Source organism: Bacillus rossius, chromosome 1 (genome assembly GCF_032445375.1).
Source record: "Bacillus rossius redtenbacheri isolate Brsri chromosome 1, Brsri_v3, whole genome shotgun sequence".
NCBI lineage: Eukaryota > Metazoa > Arthropoda > Insecta > Phasmatodea > Bacillidae > Bacillus > Bacillus rossius.
Window position 1 is genome coordinate 138,454,067 of NC_086330.1, and position 21,316 is coordinate 138,475,382.

Below are 21,316 nucleotides of genomic sequence, written 5' to 3' on the forward strand. Positions count from 1 at the left end.
AGTGAAACATGCAATTAGTATGATCGTTCAGTGCAAACAACGAGTCCAGTTGGTCAGGTCAACTACTAATGGCTGGAATCTTTTTTATAAAGGGTGAAAGTTATTAACTTGTATTTAATGAAAGGATCATTTTTAGTTAAGTCGTAACTGCAATAATATTCACCAGAAATTTATTAACGTAATTTAAAATATTCCAGTAGCCTCGAACTTTTAACATTTAAATATCTAAATAAGGTTTATGTTAAGTGTTTCGTGATTTGTGGGCATTATTGTATCAACAAATTAGTTCAAGTATCAAGGTGTTACAATTTACGAACATGAGAAAGTGATTTTATTATGCATGGGCTTAATGTCCTTAATCGTCAGACTTTTTTATTATATTTGATTTTGCAAGTTATTGGCCATAACCAATTATATGAAGACATGGCACATTTGCATTTAATGAAAATTACTCAAGTAAGCGACACTGGTGCTTTGAAGACATCTGGACATTTTAAGAATCGCTATCAATTATTTGATTTAAATTGTTTCACAAACACCCACATTTCATACTTAATATATTTATCAGAAGGCCTCATATCACAATCAGAAAGCTTAAAATGTCACCCAAATGAAAATGCTGTGCTCCACGTTTTTATAACAGTGTCCCTCAAAGGAATTTTTAATGTGTAGATTATTGTATCTCATTTTCTGAATGCTCAAAGCTTGAAATACATACTACCAGTGAACAAATTAATGTTCTTAAACCGTGAAGTAATTATTTTTAATGTAGATGGCTGGTTTATGATATTAGTTATTTGTCACACTGCGTTGAAATAGTAGGGAAGTTGATAAAGAGATCGATTTTGAACTTAGCATTGAAGTGTTTTTCCCTACATAAGATTTCAAGGTGGATACAAATTTTAATTGTATGCTGATTCTACAAAAACATTTTGAGTACCATCAATTTTTAATGTACTCTACAGCTTCCCTGATATTATAACACCTGCCTACTTTCAAATTCTGCAAGACTGTAGCGAAAATTCAAAAAAGCATTATGAAGTTATTTAAACACTCATTTATGGACCATTAAAACACCACAATTAGGTATGGTTTGAATTTGCTACTTAAAACTTATACTATTGTGGTTTAATCGAAGTAAGGTGTAGTATATATTTTCCCTCCTGTAAGTTGCATTTCTTCTGCAATTTTTTTTAGAAGAATGATACAATGCAACTTATAGGAACAGGAATCTTTACTGATCGCCCTGGTAATATAGAACAAAAATAAAAAAGTGAAATAAATATTTTTAGCACCATGAGCACATGTTCCCTTATTCCACTTAGATCTTGGTCATAGTACGGTGCACAGTCATCTGAGTGCTGAAAACAGAATACTAACATCTACTGGCAAAATGAGCCTTCTATACTTCCTGCTATTTCCTATGGACAATAAGTAGTTTATAAAATTATTAATCACATTAATGACTTACATTAAAAAAATGTGTAAAAACTAAATGATGTTTATTTATAAATATGATTTACTTTATTCAAAACAAATCGAGATTTAATAATCCAGTTCAAAATTTATTAAAAACATTCAATATTTTCCATTGATTAAAATTTTCCTGAAATCAGTGTACTTCATTTTTCCATAGCCAATTTATTCAGGTAAATCATTAACATAAATTGCAGAAACAAATCACTACTTATTGTTTTCATAGTACCCAAAACACACTTATTTTTTAATAAAACCATTTACATCTTTCTAGCCATTACTTAAATTCTCTTGACATTTAAAACAGACAAATTTAAAGCATACTGTAAATTTTTAAAAAACATTTTGATAGCTCCAGAGCTACAAAATTTGCAAAATACTCTGTTTAAGGTTCCTTATTGGTATTGTATAATCAATTTAGAAAGCAGAACAGAACACCTACCCAAAAAAAAAAAAAAAAGCTTTCTTTACTGCATTCTACTCCTATTCGAAAGAAAATGTAGTTAATGCAAAAATTTAATATTCTTACAAATTTTGAGAGAACTTAAAAACTTTGAGAAATAAAATTCTGAGGACAAAATAAACACAATCTGTTAACTTAAACCCAAAAAAATTATTTTCTTTACCGAGAAATGCCCTTGTTAAAAATATGTCCGAATTCTTTGTCATGTTTACATTAAATTTATTTCTTAAGTTTCCAGTACAAATTTTAGCATGTATATGATTAAAAATAACTTCTATAGAAGAAACAACTTCATAATGAAAGAAGTTGTGTTTGTAATGAAGATGCTTGGATTTTATAGTTAGCTACTTACACTCATCTGTTAATGGCGATATCTTGAAATTATTCTTATCTAAACAATAAAAAGCCTCATGAAGGTCAATAATTAAGTGCCTATTGCTCTGTTATAATCCAGTAATAAATGCTTTTCTCAATATGCAAAACATTCAATTCAGTTGCACATATACATTAAATATAGTTCACAACACTCATAACAAGTAAATATGAAAAGAAAAATGATTTACTCACAACTGTCACACCCAATCAAGATAAGATACCGCGTATCTAAGTTTACAAATTTACCTTCACTAAAAAAAAAAAAAAAAAAAAAAAAAAAAAGCAGCTGAATACACCAATACTGTGCACAGAACTTCACACAGCATTAGAAAATGTTTTTTTAAAACAGTAAAATTAAAAATATTAAAAAAAAAATATCAAGAACAAATTACAATATTTAAGAACATGGAATAACATTGATATAGACACGGTCTAACAATCTTTAAAAATATATATATTTCCGGCACATTTATGAAAATAACTAATTATTCTTGAGTGCATCATATTGCATCCATAATTTTTTATATCTTTCAATATAAGCTTCAAAACATATTTATGCACATTCTAATTTTGAAATACTTGAACCAAACTTCTCCGCAACAAATTTATTGTCTTGACAAAATGACTGTTGTATAGTAATACACATCTGAATGAGGAAATTTTATGTTATTAATGCTTCATTTTAACTTTAAATGTTTAGTTCTACATTTATCTCTTCACAAATCTTTCACAAATGAGATCTAGTATTGTGTTGCCAGTTCAAGTTAGTAAAGTTTCTATCTTGAAAATCAACGCCTTGCATACACTGACAGTTCAAAATGTCCTAACTTGTAATTGCACATGTTACCCATTTAACATTAAGGGTGAGGGGTTATTTTAGGCAACAGGAAAAATCAGAAGATCAAAGATTGAAGCTATTGGCCATTACAGAAGATTATCAAGTCCCAATATTTCATCCAGGAGAATTCTTTGACGTGCCAAACTAAATCTTTCATAAACCTACAAGTAGTTACATGTGAAAAATATACAAAAAATAAACATACTTTTTTGAGAGGCACATAAATAAGCATAATTTTTGGATTTTCTGACAATATCACCTCAAATTTACAGACAAATCTTTATTTAATCTGTTTTATCTGGAAGTAAAGTCCCAATGCACACAGCATGCAGCGGTACCATGCAGAAGGATGCCATAAAAATGCCACAGAACCCAAGCAAGCAGCGTGGTTATAAAAGCTAGCAACTGCTCACATTAATGTGGTTGTTGACTGTGCAGATCAGCTCCTCGTCGGCATTGGTTTTTGGCACACGCTTCCTCCAGTCATGCTCCTTGCTCTTCTGCAGTGCAGCCACCCTGGGGATAAAAAAAATATAACACTGCTTAAACTATCCTACAGTTTCTAGAGTTTTCATGTATGGAAACTAATAAGTTTTTTCTAGGATTTATTCATACGACCTATAAAAAGGAAAAAAACAATGTTTATTTAACTATGTTAATAATAGGTGATAAGAAAGAATAAAATATTCTAAAGCATTAAAATAACCCTTATTTATATTTAATCCTACAAATAGTCTTTAAAATAGCGATTAACCGAAACTACTTGTCAAATCCGAATCTCAAATTTGATTCTCAAAAAAGAGAAACTCAAATCTGGATCCAAATGTCTAGTCATGAATAAAATTATATACGAACAAAAACACATCCATTTAAACTTTGAAGAAATACTAATCCAGGGGCGTAGCCAGGGGGGGGTTTTAGGGGTTCGAACCCCCCCCTTAGCACCAAATCTTTAATTAATTTCTTATTCATCACTCAAAAAAATTTCATATTAAAATTAATAAAATTTTTACCATTACAATATTTAAATTTAAGTACCGAAAACTGCTAAAATAGCACTTTATACACCTTAAAATCCAAATTTTCCCGGGGGAGGACCCCCGGACCCCCCGCTTTAATACGGGGGTGGGGGGCCATGCTTCTTAACACCCCCCATATGCAAATCCTGGCTACGCCACTGTACTAATCCCATTAAATTTTAATTCTTAAAATTAAAAAAAAAAATTATTAATGACTTATCAATTTTTGTTTGTTTAAAAAAAAATTTCCTTCAGTGCTAAACAATCATTCCCTGAGCATTGCAGCATGTCTGATAGATTCTGTAGAGATAAATGATTTAGTCCTTGTCAACTACACAGGTGTTTTAATTTCTGAATTTCCCTCCCTGAAATAGATTTCTTCAATTCTTTTTCCTAGAATATTTTATGATATTTGTACATTTGAGGATTTCATTGGCCCATACACACAGAAATGGAAAAAAAAATTTCACACATTTAACATAATAATTCCACATGTATTACATATAATAACTCAATGGTGTGGTATACTACTCTGCTGCCATATAGATGACCATTGCAGAAACTTGAGTCAAATCAAAGTCATTTTGCAAACACATTTTACTAACAGGACAGCAGCAATGACACGTGAAAGATCTTTGGCACTATACTTAAAACACTTTAAAGCAAAAAGAGGATTTACAGAAAATGTTCTGTATCAAGTTTCACAATGATTAACCAATCATCTTTGCCTTACCTATACCAGTGGTAGAATACCATCTCAATTACTTACACAAAATTTATCACAAAGATGCAAAGCAAAATTATTTTAAGATTTTAAAGGTAATTCCATTATGTTCTAAGAAATTAAAATATTTGATGTGCTGACTTTTATGTACATTAAAATTATAACCAGTTCAAGCTAACTTATAAATGCTGCAAATAGGTATGAAACATGAGACACCAGCAACATTGCTTCTCTGGAAAAGTGTGAAATTTTTAACACACGTTTCATTTTCATTTTGTTTTTTTCTAATTCTCCGAGCATAAAAGTTTGTTATTTACTGTTGAGCGTTTCTGTCCAAAACTTTTTGATTGATTGCATGTGCGAAATATCTTACCGAGAGGTAAAATGTGGCAATGCTGCACCAGGTACAGACCGGGATGGCCGTTCAGGCCACATTGCGACAACATTGACTACATTCACTTCAGGGTTATCATACCCTTACTTTAAGACTATTTCCCCCAGTTGTCCCTGTTTTTCCTGTCCTACCAAACATTGTTTTCCTCATCTCATTAATGGGGACAAGATTGTACGGTTTTAATTTTGTCAATTTAATTTTTAAAATGGAGATTTATGTTTTATCATTTTTATTTTTAAACATTGTCTTTATTCATAAAGATAGTGTTCAAACAAATATGAAACAAAAATATTTTTTAATACTTAATTCACCAAAACAGTCATTTTGACTGACACATTAGAAATAAATTAATCAAAATACAAACAGATCAGCAACTATTTGTGTGATTGAAATAAGTGCTATATCAACAATGTAAAAACAACATAACTAATAAAGTGATGCAGAATCAAACATAATATTAATTATTTCCAATCCATTTATTTCGTACATTTTGGTGCAAAATCCATGCTAAAAAAATTACATTCAATGAATTCACCATTATAAAATGTAACATTTTTGTACCTCTGAGTTAAGTTTCGTTATATTGCTAATTGATTTCATGCTTTTAGTTGCATTTTGGTGCTAAATGGTGTATTAACTAGCATTTTGATGTTATATGTTGATTTGACCTGTTTTGTGGTGTGAATTCAGTTTTATTGCAATTCACCAATTAATCTCGTCACTACTCAATCATGTTATAGTGCAAAATTAAGTATATTACACTAAAATATATATTGAAACACATTTTGATCACACACAACATGTCAAATTGACCACAAAATCTTTTCCATGTAGGTACACAGTTTGCACTGTTATTGTTATCAATACTGCCAGTCTGTAATATAAACACACTACATTTAATCCAAATTCAAACAAAACTCTGTTTGTGACCAGGTGAATTGACTATGCTTCAAATCATTACATCAATGTAGAGTTGATTCATTTGTTTATATTCTTATATTAAATTAAAGATGATGAGTTTTCAACTAAACCTGAATTTTTTGATTTAAGTACAGGCTGGTTTTATGACATTATAAAAACACATTGGCATTAAAAAAATTACTCATACAGTTTGGTAACTTAAAATTTTGTCAATTTCCCTAATTTTCCAGGGTGTTGAGATTTTTACTGTCTGCTGGAAACCTCCCTGAATTTGTTAAGGACTTGTTTCATTGCTTATTTATTCTTCAGATATGATTTGCAACTAAATAAAAAAAAATATATATGTCAATTATAATAGAAGCAGTAAAGGTTTCTAATTTGGTACATCCAGGACAACTAGGTAATGTTTCCGGATCATAGAGAGGCAAATACATTTTAACATGAATATAAAAAAAATTAATAAACAGTAAAAATATATTTTTAAAAAATCATAAGCTGTTCTATGGATAATGAAAATGCACACGAGTATTACTGTTTTGAAAAAAGTTATCGGATTGCACATCGTAAGTTATGGTCAACATACAATCCGAATCCACCTGATGGAATCAACGTGAGCCCTGTGATTTACAGGAAGTGTCTAAGCAAAGAATGTGAGCACCTACTATCACTTAGGTATTTCTTTTCTTACATATAAACAGGAAATATTTGGCCATCTAAAAGCCTGATTTAGCAAATAGCAACACATTTAACTATGGTGTTACCTGAACATTAGATTCTATGGGATATAGGTATTATTTTCATATTTAGTAATTGATCTATTTAATGTGTTAAGAGCTATTTTCCACATTCAGTAATTACTTTCTCAACTGAGGCACAATGACATTAAATGTGCTGTGTATCCCAGGTCCACGTATAGGCTACTGCAATTCGCGTGCTGGAAACTCCCGAGGGTTGTCAACATTAACCTCAACATATCACAGATGGTGCTGCTTAAATTTTCCTGTTTCATTTAGAGTATTTGTTTATGCAATAAAATATTTAAATGCTAATGCTTGTGTTTTTTTGTTAGTAAGGGTTTTATCATACATACATTATTTTTTACAACATGTGTTTTAGTTTTAATACGTATTAGTTTTGTAAAAGGCAACCCTTGCCCCAGAACTTGTGGACAAATTCGTATTATACCTGCACAATAACCATTTACTTGTCCTAATATATTTTATCATTTAAAGGCTTTATTTCAATAGTCTTACACCTAAAATATTTGATTATTTTGTGATACAGTATGTTTAATATAAATAAATGAATGGTGACTATTCTGTGGTTGAGACAACTACAAACTTCAGTAAGCTGGAAGTGTGAACTACTTCTAAAATGACTTGCATGAACATGAATAGGTGGAGAACTCCAACATTACTTTTTTCTTTAAGTGTGGCTACAACACGATTGAAATAAGGCCTTCATTTAAGCTATAGTTGAGACAGTATGTGTTGAGAGCCTATGGGACTGTGTATAGCAAAGTGTGCTTTGAACTATTAGCATCCCCTTTGCTGGCAGCGAGGCAGGTTTTTAACAAGTTTATTTAAATCTCAGTATCAAAAACTGTGTTTTTATTTTCATTGCTACTATAATTTAGGGGATGTTTTCGAGACTGACACTTTACTTCCCAAGATTTTGTTGTTAAACCACAAATACATTCACACAGATATTCATTAAGTGTTATATGAGTGTCAAAAGTTGTTCAAGAGTTCAAAATTATAATCACCTCTGCAACTATTTACACCCATTATTTTACACTTGGTAAAAATTGGTTAAAAATATTTGCAACAAGAACTAGAGGAAGAGATGTAACATAACATTTACAAAAAACAGCAATGACCAGAAAATGGGGGGAGGGGGGAAGAGAGAGAAGGGAGAAGAGAGACATTGTGTGACTGTGTGACATTGTGTGAGACAAAACCCTGAACAGGGTTTAGTGAACTTTTTGAAGTCGATATTTTAACCCTTGTATTAGTTATAAATCCTGCAGTTATATCAAATAAATGTACAAAAGTTTTATAAAACGCTAAGTTACAAAGTAACGTACAGTGCTGTTTTAAGATTCAAAATGTGAAAATGTTGTGGCGGACTCACTCTCATACATGTTCAATGCGAGGAGTCCTCATTGGAACCCGTTCAAGTAGCTGTCAAAAAGGAGTTTTCTGAATCATATTTCTGCTTACATGAATGCCAGGAGGAAAATCCCTTGTGCATTTCTCTGAACTTGAGGAGGTTAAAAATGTTCCCTTAGAGCAAGGACTTATTCTTCACCCACAAACATGGTCATGCACAGAAGGTGTTTGTCCCTAAGGATTTGCGTTCATCTGTGCAACACTATTTTCATGCTTCTTTCATAGGCCACATGGGGATGGATAAAATGTTCAAGCACATTGCTGCTCATTTAGCATGTGCGAGGATGCACCCTTCTTGCGTTGAGGATGTGTCCAAGTATGTATGTTCATTCCTGTTTAGACTGTCAGCTATCTAAATTACCTGTATCCCGTATGTGCTAAGGTGGTGAAATACTGCACAGTGACAGTGTAGCACATATTACACATAAAACCTTTTCTTTTGGCCCATGGCCCGGTCTCAAGGGAAATACCATCTTCGTGATCAGATATCTTCACTAAATGCCATCTTGTTGCCTATGCGCAACATGAAAGTGCAGACGATTGTCAGCAGCCTTAAGGAAGAGGTTTTGAAGGTTTTTGGTGCCCCTGTAATACTGGTGTCCGGTACGCAAGGAACTTTGTCAAATGTATATCGAGACGTGTTTTTCCATATATAAAAGCACATGTTTCCCACAGGGGAATCAGTCAGAATGTGTTAATAAAATGCTAAAGGCCATCTTTATTTTGTTCTACCGCTCCAATCAGACAGTGGGATCCCGACTTGGAATTCATTAATTTGGGGTTCAACTCTGCTACACACTGTGCAAGTAGTTTCCCACATTCAGTCAGTATCCTTGGTCGGGAGATCTCAATGCCTTTGCTCAATGAGTGGGGTTTGCCTCCACTGGTCACGACACTCGACAGCGCTGTGCTTGATGTTTTATCCAAAGTTGATTATAATCTTAGGAGAGCATAAAAAGCGACCAGTCTAAATCATGTGTACAATGAAGGGGACAAACTTGCCATTCCTAGTGATTAAGCTTAATACTCAATTAATACCTCCTTACATAGGGCCTTATCATATATGTTTTTGAGTAAGAATTTGGTATTCTTGTCATGATCAGCAGCTGAAGAAATTTAAGAAGGCACATTTAGGTCATTTGAAGGCCTTTGCTGCATAAACCTTTGTTTTTGTACCTGTGTTGCAGCCTAGCTGTTGTGATTTTGGTGTTTGTTCCCAGTGCTACGCATCTTGCAAGCTTCCTTTCCTCCTACCCAGCCATTCCTCGAGGCCGAGGACATATACCCACCTTTGTGTCGGCGCTGCACCAGCCGGGATGCTGCACTTGTCATTTTCATTCTCTCTGCCCTTTCTCCTGATGGATCGCCGCCTCATGAACTAATGCCTCCTATGACCGATGTTGGTGTGGCGTCAGGTGGAGCCTACAGCAGGGTCCACCGCTGTGTCCAAGCTCTGTGTCTTCGTCCCGGTCAGGATGTCGAGACCGGAGACAGTTGAATGAGTGCTCTTCCTTGGAGCTTGCTTGGGGGAGCCTCATCCGGAGATAGTTGCTGTGTGCAGTTCACACCAGCTTGGTTTGAGTCTCCTCCTACCTGTTGACCGCAGCTGGGCGAGGGTAGTCCTATTCCTATCGCCGGGAACTCCTATCGGGTGTGTGCCGCAAGTATCCCTGCATGTTGCCACGTGACTTGCCGCAGTCCTCTTCTATTTCTGAGGTCCGGGTGCACCTAGTGGTGAGTTGCCCACTGTGCGTGAATGCTTAACTGTGAGCCTAACTGTCTGACTACCAGCGAGCTATTCGAACTACTGCTCTAATAGGAAAGCCTCCAGTATATGTGGTGCAGCCATGTGCTGCATCTGTGCCTGCATTCAGCAGTCAGTCTGAGCTGTGTTCCCGCTCTTGCTTCTTCTGCACCTGGGATCCACCAACTTCGGTGCCAGAGACAACACGCTTATTAACTGTTCCTGTATCAAGATCCTGAGAAGATTGCCTTTGAAAAGAAACTTAAGGGCACATGAGTTTAATAATGCAACATCAGTCTTCGCTTCTCCTTCCCCTTTCCCCCCCCTCCTTGCCAAACCCTCCATCTACAATGACTTACCTTGTTTCCCCTCTTTCCCTTCCTCTATTGCCTCTCCCTAAGTTTTGGCACATGCGCACAAGTGTTATTTTTTGCTATACAAGCTGATGTTTTAGTTGTATCTGCATGCACATGGTAATCTTAAACTTAAACTTCAGCGAGTGTTCCCGGAAGCATCTTTGAGGCAATTCACCGCAACAATTAACTTTTCGTGTTATTCTGTTGAATTGTAATGATCACACACACAGTCAGACTCAAAACTGTCTAAATTTCATGTCTGACTGCCACTGGATATATTTACACTTGAGTGAAAAATGTGTTCCTGTATGCACGTCAATGTTGGTGGTTGCAGTGATTATCCTCAAAGTTCCTTCCGATAGTGTTTAAGGAATTTTATTCCTTTACAAGTAGTCTCCCACTACTAACATTGTAGAGTTCGCTTCTTTTCATAGTTGGCGACATTAGAACTTTGCTGAGGCACATTAGTTATCTTGAAGGAGATATTACACTAAGTGAAGGCAGTCACTGTATCTAATCACCTTGTTTTCACTGCCCTTTATTTAGCTTTGTGTTTAAGGTAGATGATTTTTGCTGATATTTGTTAACTTCTAATTCTGGATCTTAGTTTATTTTATATTTATTGGGCTTAAGTTTAACTTTGTCCTAACACTGTATTCAATTTGTCTCTTGTGCCTTATTGGGACTTTACATATATATTGTGACATAATGAAATTAAGATTTAATTTTTTTTTTTTTTTTTTTTTTTTTTTTTTTTTGCTAGTGACATGGTTTATGTCTCTCATAAAATAACACTTTGCTGTTTGATTCACTCGTGCTTCGGTATGTGTTTTCCATCCCCGTGGCCATGTATTTATCATGAGTGCTTGTGTTGAATAAATCTCTAGTCAAGTTTTTTTAAATTCTGGTTTTGTGGTTATAAAGTTAATTGATATCTCGTCAATTTTCTTCCTCATCTGATAGCACTAGCTTGAATTGCTTTTTGCACTTACTCGATAGCAAGAAGATTGAAGTTTATTGGGAGCGAGTTGGCTTCACCACACTTCAGACACTTCAATAAATGTGTGTATCTACCATGATAACCGAGTGTGTATTTATATAATTTACCAATACATTGCTACACTATAAGCAATACTATTATATCATATGAATAGCATGTGACATGTTTATTATTATAAAAACAAACTTAACTGAATATCACTCAAAATTTTAAATGCAGCAACAAGCCAGGTTTACCTACTACACTGAAACAGCTGTCTTATTGCTCATTGCAGGAGAGAGATATGCTTCACAAATCATTACATTTTACAAGTATATTTCTACAAAAATATTGGGCGTATCTCAATGGAGTTATCAGAGTAAACTTTTTCCTTTTTTTCCCAATGGTTATGAAGATATAAAAATGTGACACCAAAAATACTTTAAATCTTTTGCAATGGTTCAAAAACTATGTACTCAACTCTTTAAATTGAGCTGTACACAACTTACAATTAAGTTTTTAATAAAATATTTTTATTTAAAAAATTAACTGACATCCACTAAACCCCAAGTTATAGAATTTTAACGAAATTCTTACGTAAAGAATAAAACAATGAATCTTAAGTAATTCATGTTGATTTTCATACCTTCCCCTTTATTAACTTTGAAGTTATTACAAAAATCAAACCTACTCCATTTTTAGTCCATTAGGGATGGAATACTACTAATATATAAAAAAAAGTTACAAGAATATCTTACTTGTAAATGGTAACAGTCTTGTCAATTGCTAGATAAGGCAGTCTAGTTTGCATTTTCTGACAGTTATCAGTTATTATGTATGCAGTTGTGTATTATAAAAATGAAATACTTAAACCTAACTACAAAAATATTTTATTCTAATAATGTAAGTGCTTCTTTAGCTCCGTTATGAGCATTTTTTAAATGTAATTTTGGTATTAAAAGGATATGAATATTCAAAAAATTGATGTTGCAAAAACTTATAGAAAATCATTTAATAGCATAATTAGCCAACATATTTAACAGATATTTAAATAAGCATCTATTATATTCTATTAGCACCCTTGGCCAAGTTTATATTTTTCTTATCCCCATAAATTAACTATGTTAACTTCTTTATATTTTTGCATTTAGAGTTCATCTCTGTGGTGAAAATCAGGCAAGTTTATAAGGGTTCCAGTTATCAGTAACTGATACAGGCGAGCTGGTGAACCAATGTCTGTACTGTCTAATTCTGCCCTCACATCAATTCAACTAAGAAATAAGAGCTTTAAGTTGAACTGTGCAGTTACAAACTAAATTTTCACTAAATGAATTGTGAACTCGTTCCAAAAGCATATCTTCAAGTCAAACCAAAGAGTATGCCTCAAATGTATGTGCTTGCAAAACTGTGGACTAGTATTAATACAAGTGAACTATATAGATTTTGGATGGACAAATAAAATTACACTTGCGTGCTCTTTAGAATACTAAAGAATAAAATAAAATTGATGTTTGGACAAACATATATATACACGAGCAATAAACCAACTACATTCTTGAAACCCTAGCTCTTCACATCATTTTTCCTTTGCTCTGAAGGGCGGATCTGCTTCAGTGTTTAGGTTTACATGTATAAATATGTACACTATGTGCATTCCACTTAAATGGGCAGTGTAAATAACTTCTATATACGCCTGGCCTTAACAACTAATATTTGCTTAACAGAAGAAAAAACACTATTCCTAGTCACTTAAGTAATGTGGCTGATTAAAGTAAGGAAAAAGAGAGAAAATAATATGCAGAAATAAAACAAGCAAAACATAGCATTTCTAAAAAAAATTGTGTGTGGCCAATTAGTGTGTGAAAATAACTAATTCACGATATATAATTAACTGTAAAGATAAAACTAAATAAAAAACCTACTAAAAAACTAATATTATTTAAAATATCTGCAAAAATGTATACAATTCTAATTTCATTTCATTTTTAATAAGAAATTTTTTTGTAGTTTCGAGCATAACAAAAAATGCAGCACTGTAGCATCAATATATTAACACTTGCCCGAGAGAGAGGAGTGGGGCAATCAATATATCTCTTCTTCCTACCCGCCATTAAGAGACCCATTCTTGAGTTTTTTAGTTTTAGTTATGCTCTGATGAGTCATCGCCTAAATTTACCCAACCGGCTTTAGTGTATTTTTTCAAAAATGTTTTACACTAGACAATAATTTTCCAAATTACCCATTTAATTCTTGGCTTCGCATACCATTTTGGTTATTTTTCTTCTTTTTTTTGCTTATACTATTACTTATAAGCTATTTCTAAAATTTACACTTGATACTTCCCTTGAATCTGTTGAATTTGTCACAAATATTTTTAACAGCATTTCACTTAGTGTAATATAATGGAAGGTAAACAATCACACTAGTGATAATAATTACAAAGTCTTAACTTTTTACACCTAATATATTGTTTTGAATAAGGTGGGGAAAACTGGGATTGTAAAGGATAGCCCAATTAAAATTATTAGAGTTTTATTAAATTACTAACATTTACATTACTAATAAATAATTGTACTTAAAAATGTCTGATCACCAATCACTTGCATTTAAAAATGTTTATTTGCAAGTCACTAAATGTCTGTCAAGTTCCACAGTTCGCACTCCTCACTGGAGCTATGCTCGAAAGTGATTCGCCCCTTACCTCACTCCTGTCCACACACACACACACAGCCTCGCGCCACTCAGTTGCACAAGAGAGGCTGTGACGTGTCGCGGCATACCGGGCTGACCCGACGCCCGCAAAGTCCAGAAAGACAGCATTTATTCACGCCACTCCGCGCTGCAGCCTCGGAAAACCCGCAGAATTCCCAGGCCACGTAAAGTGTCAGTGACAACAGTACAAGGTGGAATGGTTAGGTAGACCCTTGTAATCCGGCCACGAACGCTTGGCATGCATGACATCAGCGCCCGTGCGGGGCCGCTGGCAAGACTCGCTGATAAGGTACCTGGCACGAGTTGCGATCCTTCTCCTAGCACGCATGTAACAATATTAAACTAAAATAATATTGTTGAAAATATTTGTGACCGAACAACAAATTCAAGAGAATTAGCCCTTCAATAAAAGTAATGTTGATAAAATGAAAAAAAAAATCAACATGACATGCGAGACTACCCCAAGCACTCCCTGTAAACTGAACCGCTGCCCGTCGGAGGCTCATACCTGTCCGCAATGCTGGTCCTGTTCACCTCCTTGTCGCCGCCGGCCTCCTGGTGCTCCAGGTGGGTCATGGGCTGGGTGAAGCTCCGCCTGATGCCATCCCGGACGAACCCCGACAAGCTCTCCGGGCCATGGCTCTCCAACTCCGCGTGCCGGTCCGAACAGGTCCTCGAGGTGACCTGCACAGACACCATCCCCAGGTTCCATCAGTAAGATGAACACAGTATAAAGTTTCAAGTTTTATGCCGAATACTAGACTCAAGGGTCCCACCTACCTGTGCACACACACAATTGCAGAGCTTTAGGAAAAACAAAGGGATTTGAAAACTTCTTAAATCTGAGTGGGGGGTCTGTTTACGAAAAGCTATAGTTTGCTGAGATGGCCGATAAGCAGTCTGCTTTCCGAATCAAGTTTTTAAACTGTATTTTTAGAAGTTAAAATGGCTATAAGGCATTTTTTCAGAGTAATTTTTAGGTGTAAAACAACCGGTAAAGATTCTTGAAAGCACTTAAGGGACTTGCATTACACACATCTTCATTTCTCTGCCATATAGTGTTACGGTCACCACTCAAATTTCATAGTTGTCTTATGCAAGATGAGAAGACTAAAACGCCAGTTCAGAGCTTTGCGCTTAGAGGCGATACCGTGCTAAAAGCGCAAACAAGCATTGCACTTATCAATCCGCCTTGGTAACACAGATTTACCCCTTAACAAATAATTAATCCTCACTTCTTTACAGTAACAAACTAACTCATCTATTCAGAAGTTTAAAAACTAAATAAGTTTTAAAAATCTAAAGAAAGTTTCAGTATTCATATATATATTTAGTACTCGACAAAATGTTTATTTTCTTAATACATTAGCTACATGAACTGTTTGAGCAAGATTTATCATATGAATGCTAAGAAAAACACTATTTCAAACTTGTCATTAAGTTTCTCTGCTTCCGTATTGAACAACTAACTGTTAATGATCCCGAAACTCAACGTCTAAATCAGTAATAATTATGGAACATTTGTAATGCTTGGCAGGCACTAAATCAGCAACATTGAAATGATGATATGTCTGGAAATGTTCCTAGGAGTTCATTATTAGTTTGTATTTTCACACAGGATTTTAAATGAATTCATAATAAAACCCCATTTAATTTTTATAAATAGCATTTTCTACTAAACAAGAACTATTTAATTGTTTTTATGATTTTGAAAGGAATTTTTTATTTCATTACTACCATGCACTGAAAGCATGAAAGTGGTGTTAAGTTTTGGATTAACCATTTGTGTGTAGCCTTAACTTGAAAACTAATTTTTGTATATTATTTACTAAATAAATAACAATTTTATTTTCCCAAAACCCTGAGAAACTCAGATTTATATAGTTTTATTCAATATTTTACAAACACATTGTTTCATGCTTTCAATACATGCTAGAGCTGACATAAAAACTTGCATTTGACTTCATAAAAAAAATATTAAATAATGTATTGCTTAGCCTTTTACAAAGAATTAAAAATATTTATATCTTATAAAATTATTTAAAAGGATGGCAAAAAATAAAACAGTAAATTTTAGAAGTGATATAATTTTGGATACTACCCTTAAATGTCTTACAAATGTAATGCCATAAAAGTTTACCTGATTAATATTAGTAAACCTTTTCCAAGCTACATAAAAAATATTAGTCTTCGGCAAAAATATAAGATCACCATCCTTCAGATTGCACCGCAGCCCATTTAACAATTTAAATAGAAACTTTTTACATTAAGTTTTACTTCTTGTAGAAACAATTTTTACCAGAGTAAAAAAAAATTCACATCTCCTGGCTTGAAACCATAATTTTTCCAGTAATAGAGTAGGAACCAGCACATCTAATAAGACAACTGTGTTCTGTATTAATGCTGGCAAGCAGGGCCCTGCTCGCACAACATGCTGCAGGACAGTGTGTCCACACAAATCTGTAAAACCATTTCCCTGACTTTCCATTAATAAATCTTCTAACTTTGCTAACAAACTTTTATTCAATTACTTTTCTTTTTTAAAGAAAAATCAGCCTCAAACATTACAATTTCTTTAAAATTCAAACAACCAGTGCAAAATAAGGTTTTCTTACTTCCAGTTCATAGGCTGGGATTTTTGTTTAACCGCTGAGTGGGAAATCTCATTAGTAAACTTTGGGTACAAGTTTGATTACTGGATCAGACAAGTACTGCCCCAACAAGCCAATCAAAATATCCATAAATGCAAAAACATTTGACATGTTAACATTAATATGTAAAAAAAAAATTGTTTGCAGGAATATAATATTAAAGATCCCTATGTGATTGAGTTTAAAAATATTTATTTCTTAGCCTACACATTTTATTTAATATTTTAAAAACAAGTCTTTTTTAAAACCCATTTTGTACAGTAGTAGAAGATTACCCATATTATATATGAGAGGGAAAGAGAAAGAGAGAGAGCAGCACTTCTATCCATTATACATTAAATGAAAAACTTTCATTTTCTGAAATACACTCTTTCACTGTTTGGTAACTACATAAACATTTTTTTCTGCCAAACATTCTTTCTCCCCACCAAATATTGCCAAAAATGTGTTCTAAAATGCTAAAAAACACATTTCAAAATTTTTACAACCAAATAACTAGTATCTTTCAATTGCGACAAGAGACTATTGATGTAATGTACTGATCTTGTGTTCCTCCTTTACAATATATTCTTAGTGCTTGGTATAAAATATTATTCTTTTATACTCAAATAAGTAACGCTTACTTAGCCCCGACACTGTCCTGATAGGTGTACATGCAAGTATAATTTGGCATTCCAGGAATTAATACATTAATACACATCCAAAACCTTTACTTAAATTGTGTTTTCTTCTACCACACTGTTAAAATTATTTCACCAGTTTCACAATTATTTTGAATAGATGCTATCCTGATGCAATTATTTTTTAGTGAACCCGACAGGTTGTTTAGGATGCAACCTAACCTAGTTTACGTTAGTCCATCCGGTTCTGCTCACATACATGTGTTATCCACTGCATACATACACTTCACTTTTGCAGCTGATTTTTGTCACACCAGTTGATAAAGAGTTGTTTTGGTTAGAATAAACAGCAAACTAAGGTAATGGTAGAATTGTGGTGCATTTGCAGCTGTATCAGTTTGGTTGCAAATTTTTTAGTTTTATTTGTGAGAAGTGATTTATGAATTATTCTGATTTAGTATCACAACATCTAAGTCATTACAAGCAGATTCAATAGAAGTTATGTAACTTGTACTGGATCATTACAGGCGAGAGATCAGACAAATAAACCACCCAGAAATGATTTCACCCTCCAATGAATTTACCACGTGGTGGTCCAGGGATGCACAGTACACACAACACCAATCTCCTCTACCATGGTTTACAAATCCCGTAGAGTCAAAGAAGTAGTGAGGTTGCGCAGTAACATATTTTTCTTGACCAACATCCAACACTCAGAACAGCTGTCTGATGCTTTTTTTTTTACTTTCACGTCTGTATTTTTTTCTTTATTTTACATTTAACTTATATATTGACGTGTCTCATACCAGTGTGTGAAAACATATAAATATATGACCAAATGGACGAAAATAAATAATAAAAAAGTCTAACCTGGGATATTGTAGGTAATGTAAAACCCACAGGGCCGAATGCCAGGGTTGGGCATCGAACCTCGAACTACCTTAGGCATATCAGTGAACAGAAAGTTGTCCACAACCTGAACTAAGATGTTTTGTTTTAGATGTTGCTGTGTTTGAAATGTGCTAATCAGCTATGTGCTGCAAGATAGTTTACTTAGTTTCACCAGTTGTGTCGGATAATAATTGGCATGATTTATTGACTTAATGGCTCGTCCATGTTCTTAATTGCAGTAGCTAGCTAAACTCAATGTGGTGTCTAAATGTAGTTATCCAACATCTGTGTTGCCTACAAACATGTTGGCACAGACGTTGAAAATTCAGTGTGAAGGAATCGTACCGAAAATGAGAACAGAGGGAGAACTCTAGCCACGTATATATGATAAATGTGAGATTGGGCTTCCGCCATGCGGAGAGGAGCCTCTATCCCCCTCATTCACCCCATTCTTGAAGCAGCCTCCTTAAACCCTTCCCTCCTCTCACAACTAGTCTCTTCCCATCAAGCTCATTCCACTCCCGCCCTGTCCACACCAGGAATACTTGCCTTCCTCTTTCCGTTCTTCTCCACTCGCTCCGGATCTTCCACTCATAATCCCTCTTCCCTCTATATTCCCCTCTGTTCGACCACTTGTCAACATAAAAAAACTTCACCAATATTTCTACTTTCCTCCTCCTTTGTAGTGTATCCAAACCCAGCTCCACATTGCCCCTTACCTTCCCCGCCACATACACACAGTAACGTAGCCAGGATTTGTGTATGTATTAAAGCGGGGGGGGGGGGGGGAAATCCGGGGGTCCTCACCCGGGAAAATTTGTATTTTAAGGTGTAAAATAATGCTATTTTAGCAGTTTTCGGTACTTAAATTTAAATGTTGTAACGGTAATATTTTTATTAATTTTAATATGAAATTTCTTTGAGTGATGAATAAGAAATTAATTAAAGATTTGGTGCTAAGGGGGGGGGGGTTTGAACCCCTAAACCCCCCCCCCCCTGGCTACGCCCCTGCATACACAGCGCCCGTCTAGCCGCGCCCCGCACGCGGTCGGCCGTGGGCTGTACGCCGGCACTCACCTGCAGGCCGCGAGTGGCGCAGGTCGCCACGGCGGAGTGGCTCCTGCTCTTGGACAGCTCCGGCTGCGCGGGCGCGCTCGACCTGCAACACGCAGCGACCGGCGAGCTTGAAAACCAGTCGCGCGACACCTCCGTCCAGGAACACCAACAATTACAACTACAAGCAGCCACCCCCCGACCGCGGAGTCGGGAACTATCAGAAGATGGCACGCCGGGGCGTCTCCGCACTACGGCACCTCAAGTATTGCGAAAATGTTGCTTGACCAAGCGTTGGGGATGCTCAGCTACTTTATTTAGAAATTACCACGAAGAATTAAACCTGAAAAAATTAAAGATCGTCGTAATAGACAACTGGATCTTCGTAAAAATTACGCCGGACTGCAACTTCGCTGTAGACAACGCCTTTCTGAATTGTTTGTTAATATACTACAATTATCATTGATGATTCGTGTTCAAATTAAATGGACTCAGCGCCCGTAAAATTAAAAAGATCCCTGGATAATTTGTAACCAGCGTTCTTCGTAAATGTTTTGTTAAAAATTTTAACTGTCCATAAAATATGGTCACTTGAAGCGTTTCTACAATACACACACTAGACTTCAAATACCGCAATCACGGCGTGGACCATGGGATGCCAAAAAATTTCCTTCGTGCAGTGTGCATGTAGTAATGAATGGCCAGCCCTAAATCCCAAAAGCCTCCTTTCAAAAATAAAAATACTGTCTCGGCGTATCGGTGAGCGGCATAGTCATCGATTGGGGGGTATCAAGGTTCGATTACCCACACTGCCATCCCAACATCGGTTTTCCAAGTCCACTTCCGTCCCCCAACCCGAGGACACTCCACAGGTGGACGCAGGGTCGGGTCCTCACAATAGACCATGTCAGATTACTTCACCTCCCCACCACATGCCGCTGTGTTCGACGCGTGTGTCCGTCTAAGACCCGTTCTCCAATGGAGACTGATCACGTAGATGGAGACTGATCTCCCGGAACATCTCACCACCACGTCTGCTGCTTTCGCAATGCACGGAAACTTATCAAATGGCAACCAATGAGATTGCATTTCAAGGTTACGAAATATTAATTTAATTTTAAAATATTGCACGGGCAGAATCTACACATATAATAAAAATAACATAATAAAAGAATATATATTCTTGTACTTGAAACAATTTTATTAAAGTATTTAGAACATAAACATGGCTACCACTGCAGCCAAGTACTCGGCTGCTATTGGTCGCACGGAGCAACGTAAACGGAAGAGCCCAGCTATTCCGTACGGGTCCGTCTCCTCCATAGAGCTAATATACTTCTTACATGCTCCTTGGTCTCCTCCTGCGTGCTATCGTACAATCTCTGTTCCCTTTACATTCTCCGTCTCCGTTTCCGTGTCATCGTAGAACGGGCCTAATGGCCTCGATGTCTACGAGACAAAAATAAGTCCCAAATAAATCAAAACTTTGGTTGTGTTACATATGGCCAAAAGGTAAAAACGCTTTACTAACAAATTAGCTTGATATTTAAATATATCCTACGCCTAAGTTTATCCATTACGCACAGTTATCCAACCACTGCCAATTATCTCCTTTAGCAGCCAATCGTTAAGAATTTTTGCATGCTCAGCAAGTTCTGAATAGCCCTGAAGACACCACAGATTAACTGTATTGACAGAAAGACTTCAGCTGGCATAGCAATTCTTTCAGAAGAATCAAATAACCGCAGCGTGAGCGCCAATGCGAGTTTGGAAGCTTTATCCAGGGCCGCAACTAGAGTCTATGGCACCCGGGGCATGAATTGATTCATGCGCCCCCCCCCCCCCTCTTTTTTTTGCACATACCACACCAATAAAGCGGGGGGTCCGGGAGCCCTCCCACGTAAAAATGGTGCTATTTAAGCATTTTCC

General features: G+C 35.4%; 1 protein-coding gene across 5 annotated transcripts in view; it reads right to left on the minus strand.

Annotated features, from left to right (window-relative positions):
- The window catches only part of LOC134546213 (uncharacterized), a 720,520-nt gene that overhangs the window by 69,934 nt on the left and 629,270 nt on the right, over nucleotides 1–21,316 (minus strand). For all 5 annotated transcript variants that reach the window (XM_063388829.1, XM_063388828.1, XM_063388825.1 and 2 more), the window contains 3 exons: nucleotides 19,412–19,493; nucleotides 14,681–14,856; nucleotides 3,566–3,668 (listed from right to left, as the gene is read on the minus strand). In XM_063388829.1, coding sequence (XP_063244899.1) covers nucleotides 3,566–3,668; nucleotides 14,681–14,856; nucleotides 19,412–19,493 — 361 coding nt within the window. The remainder of the gene's footprint in view (nucleotides 1–3,565; nucleotides 3,669–14,680; nucleotides 14,857–19,411; nucleotides 19,494–21,316) is intronic.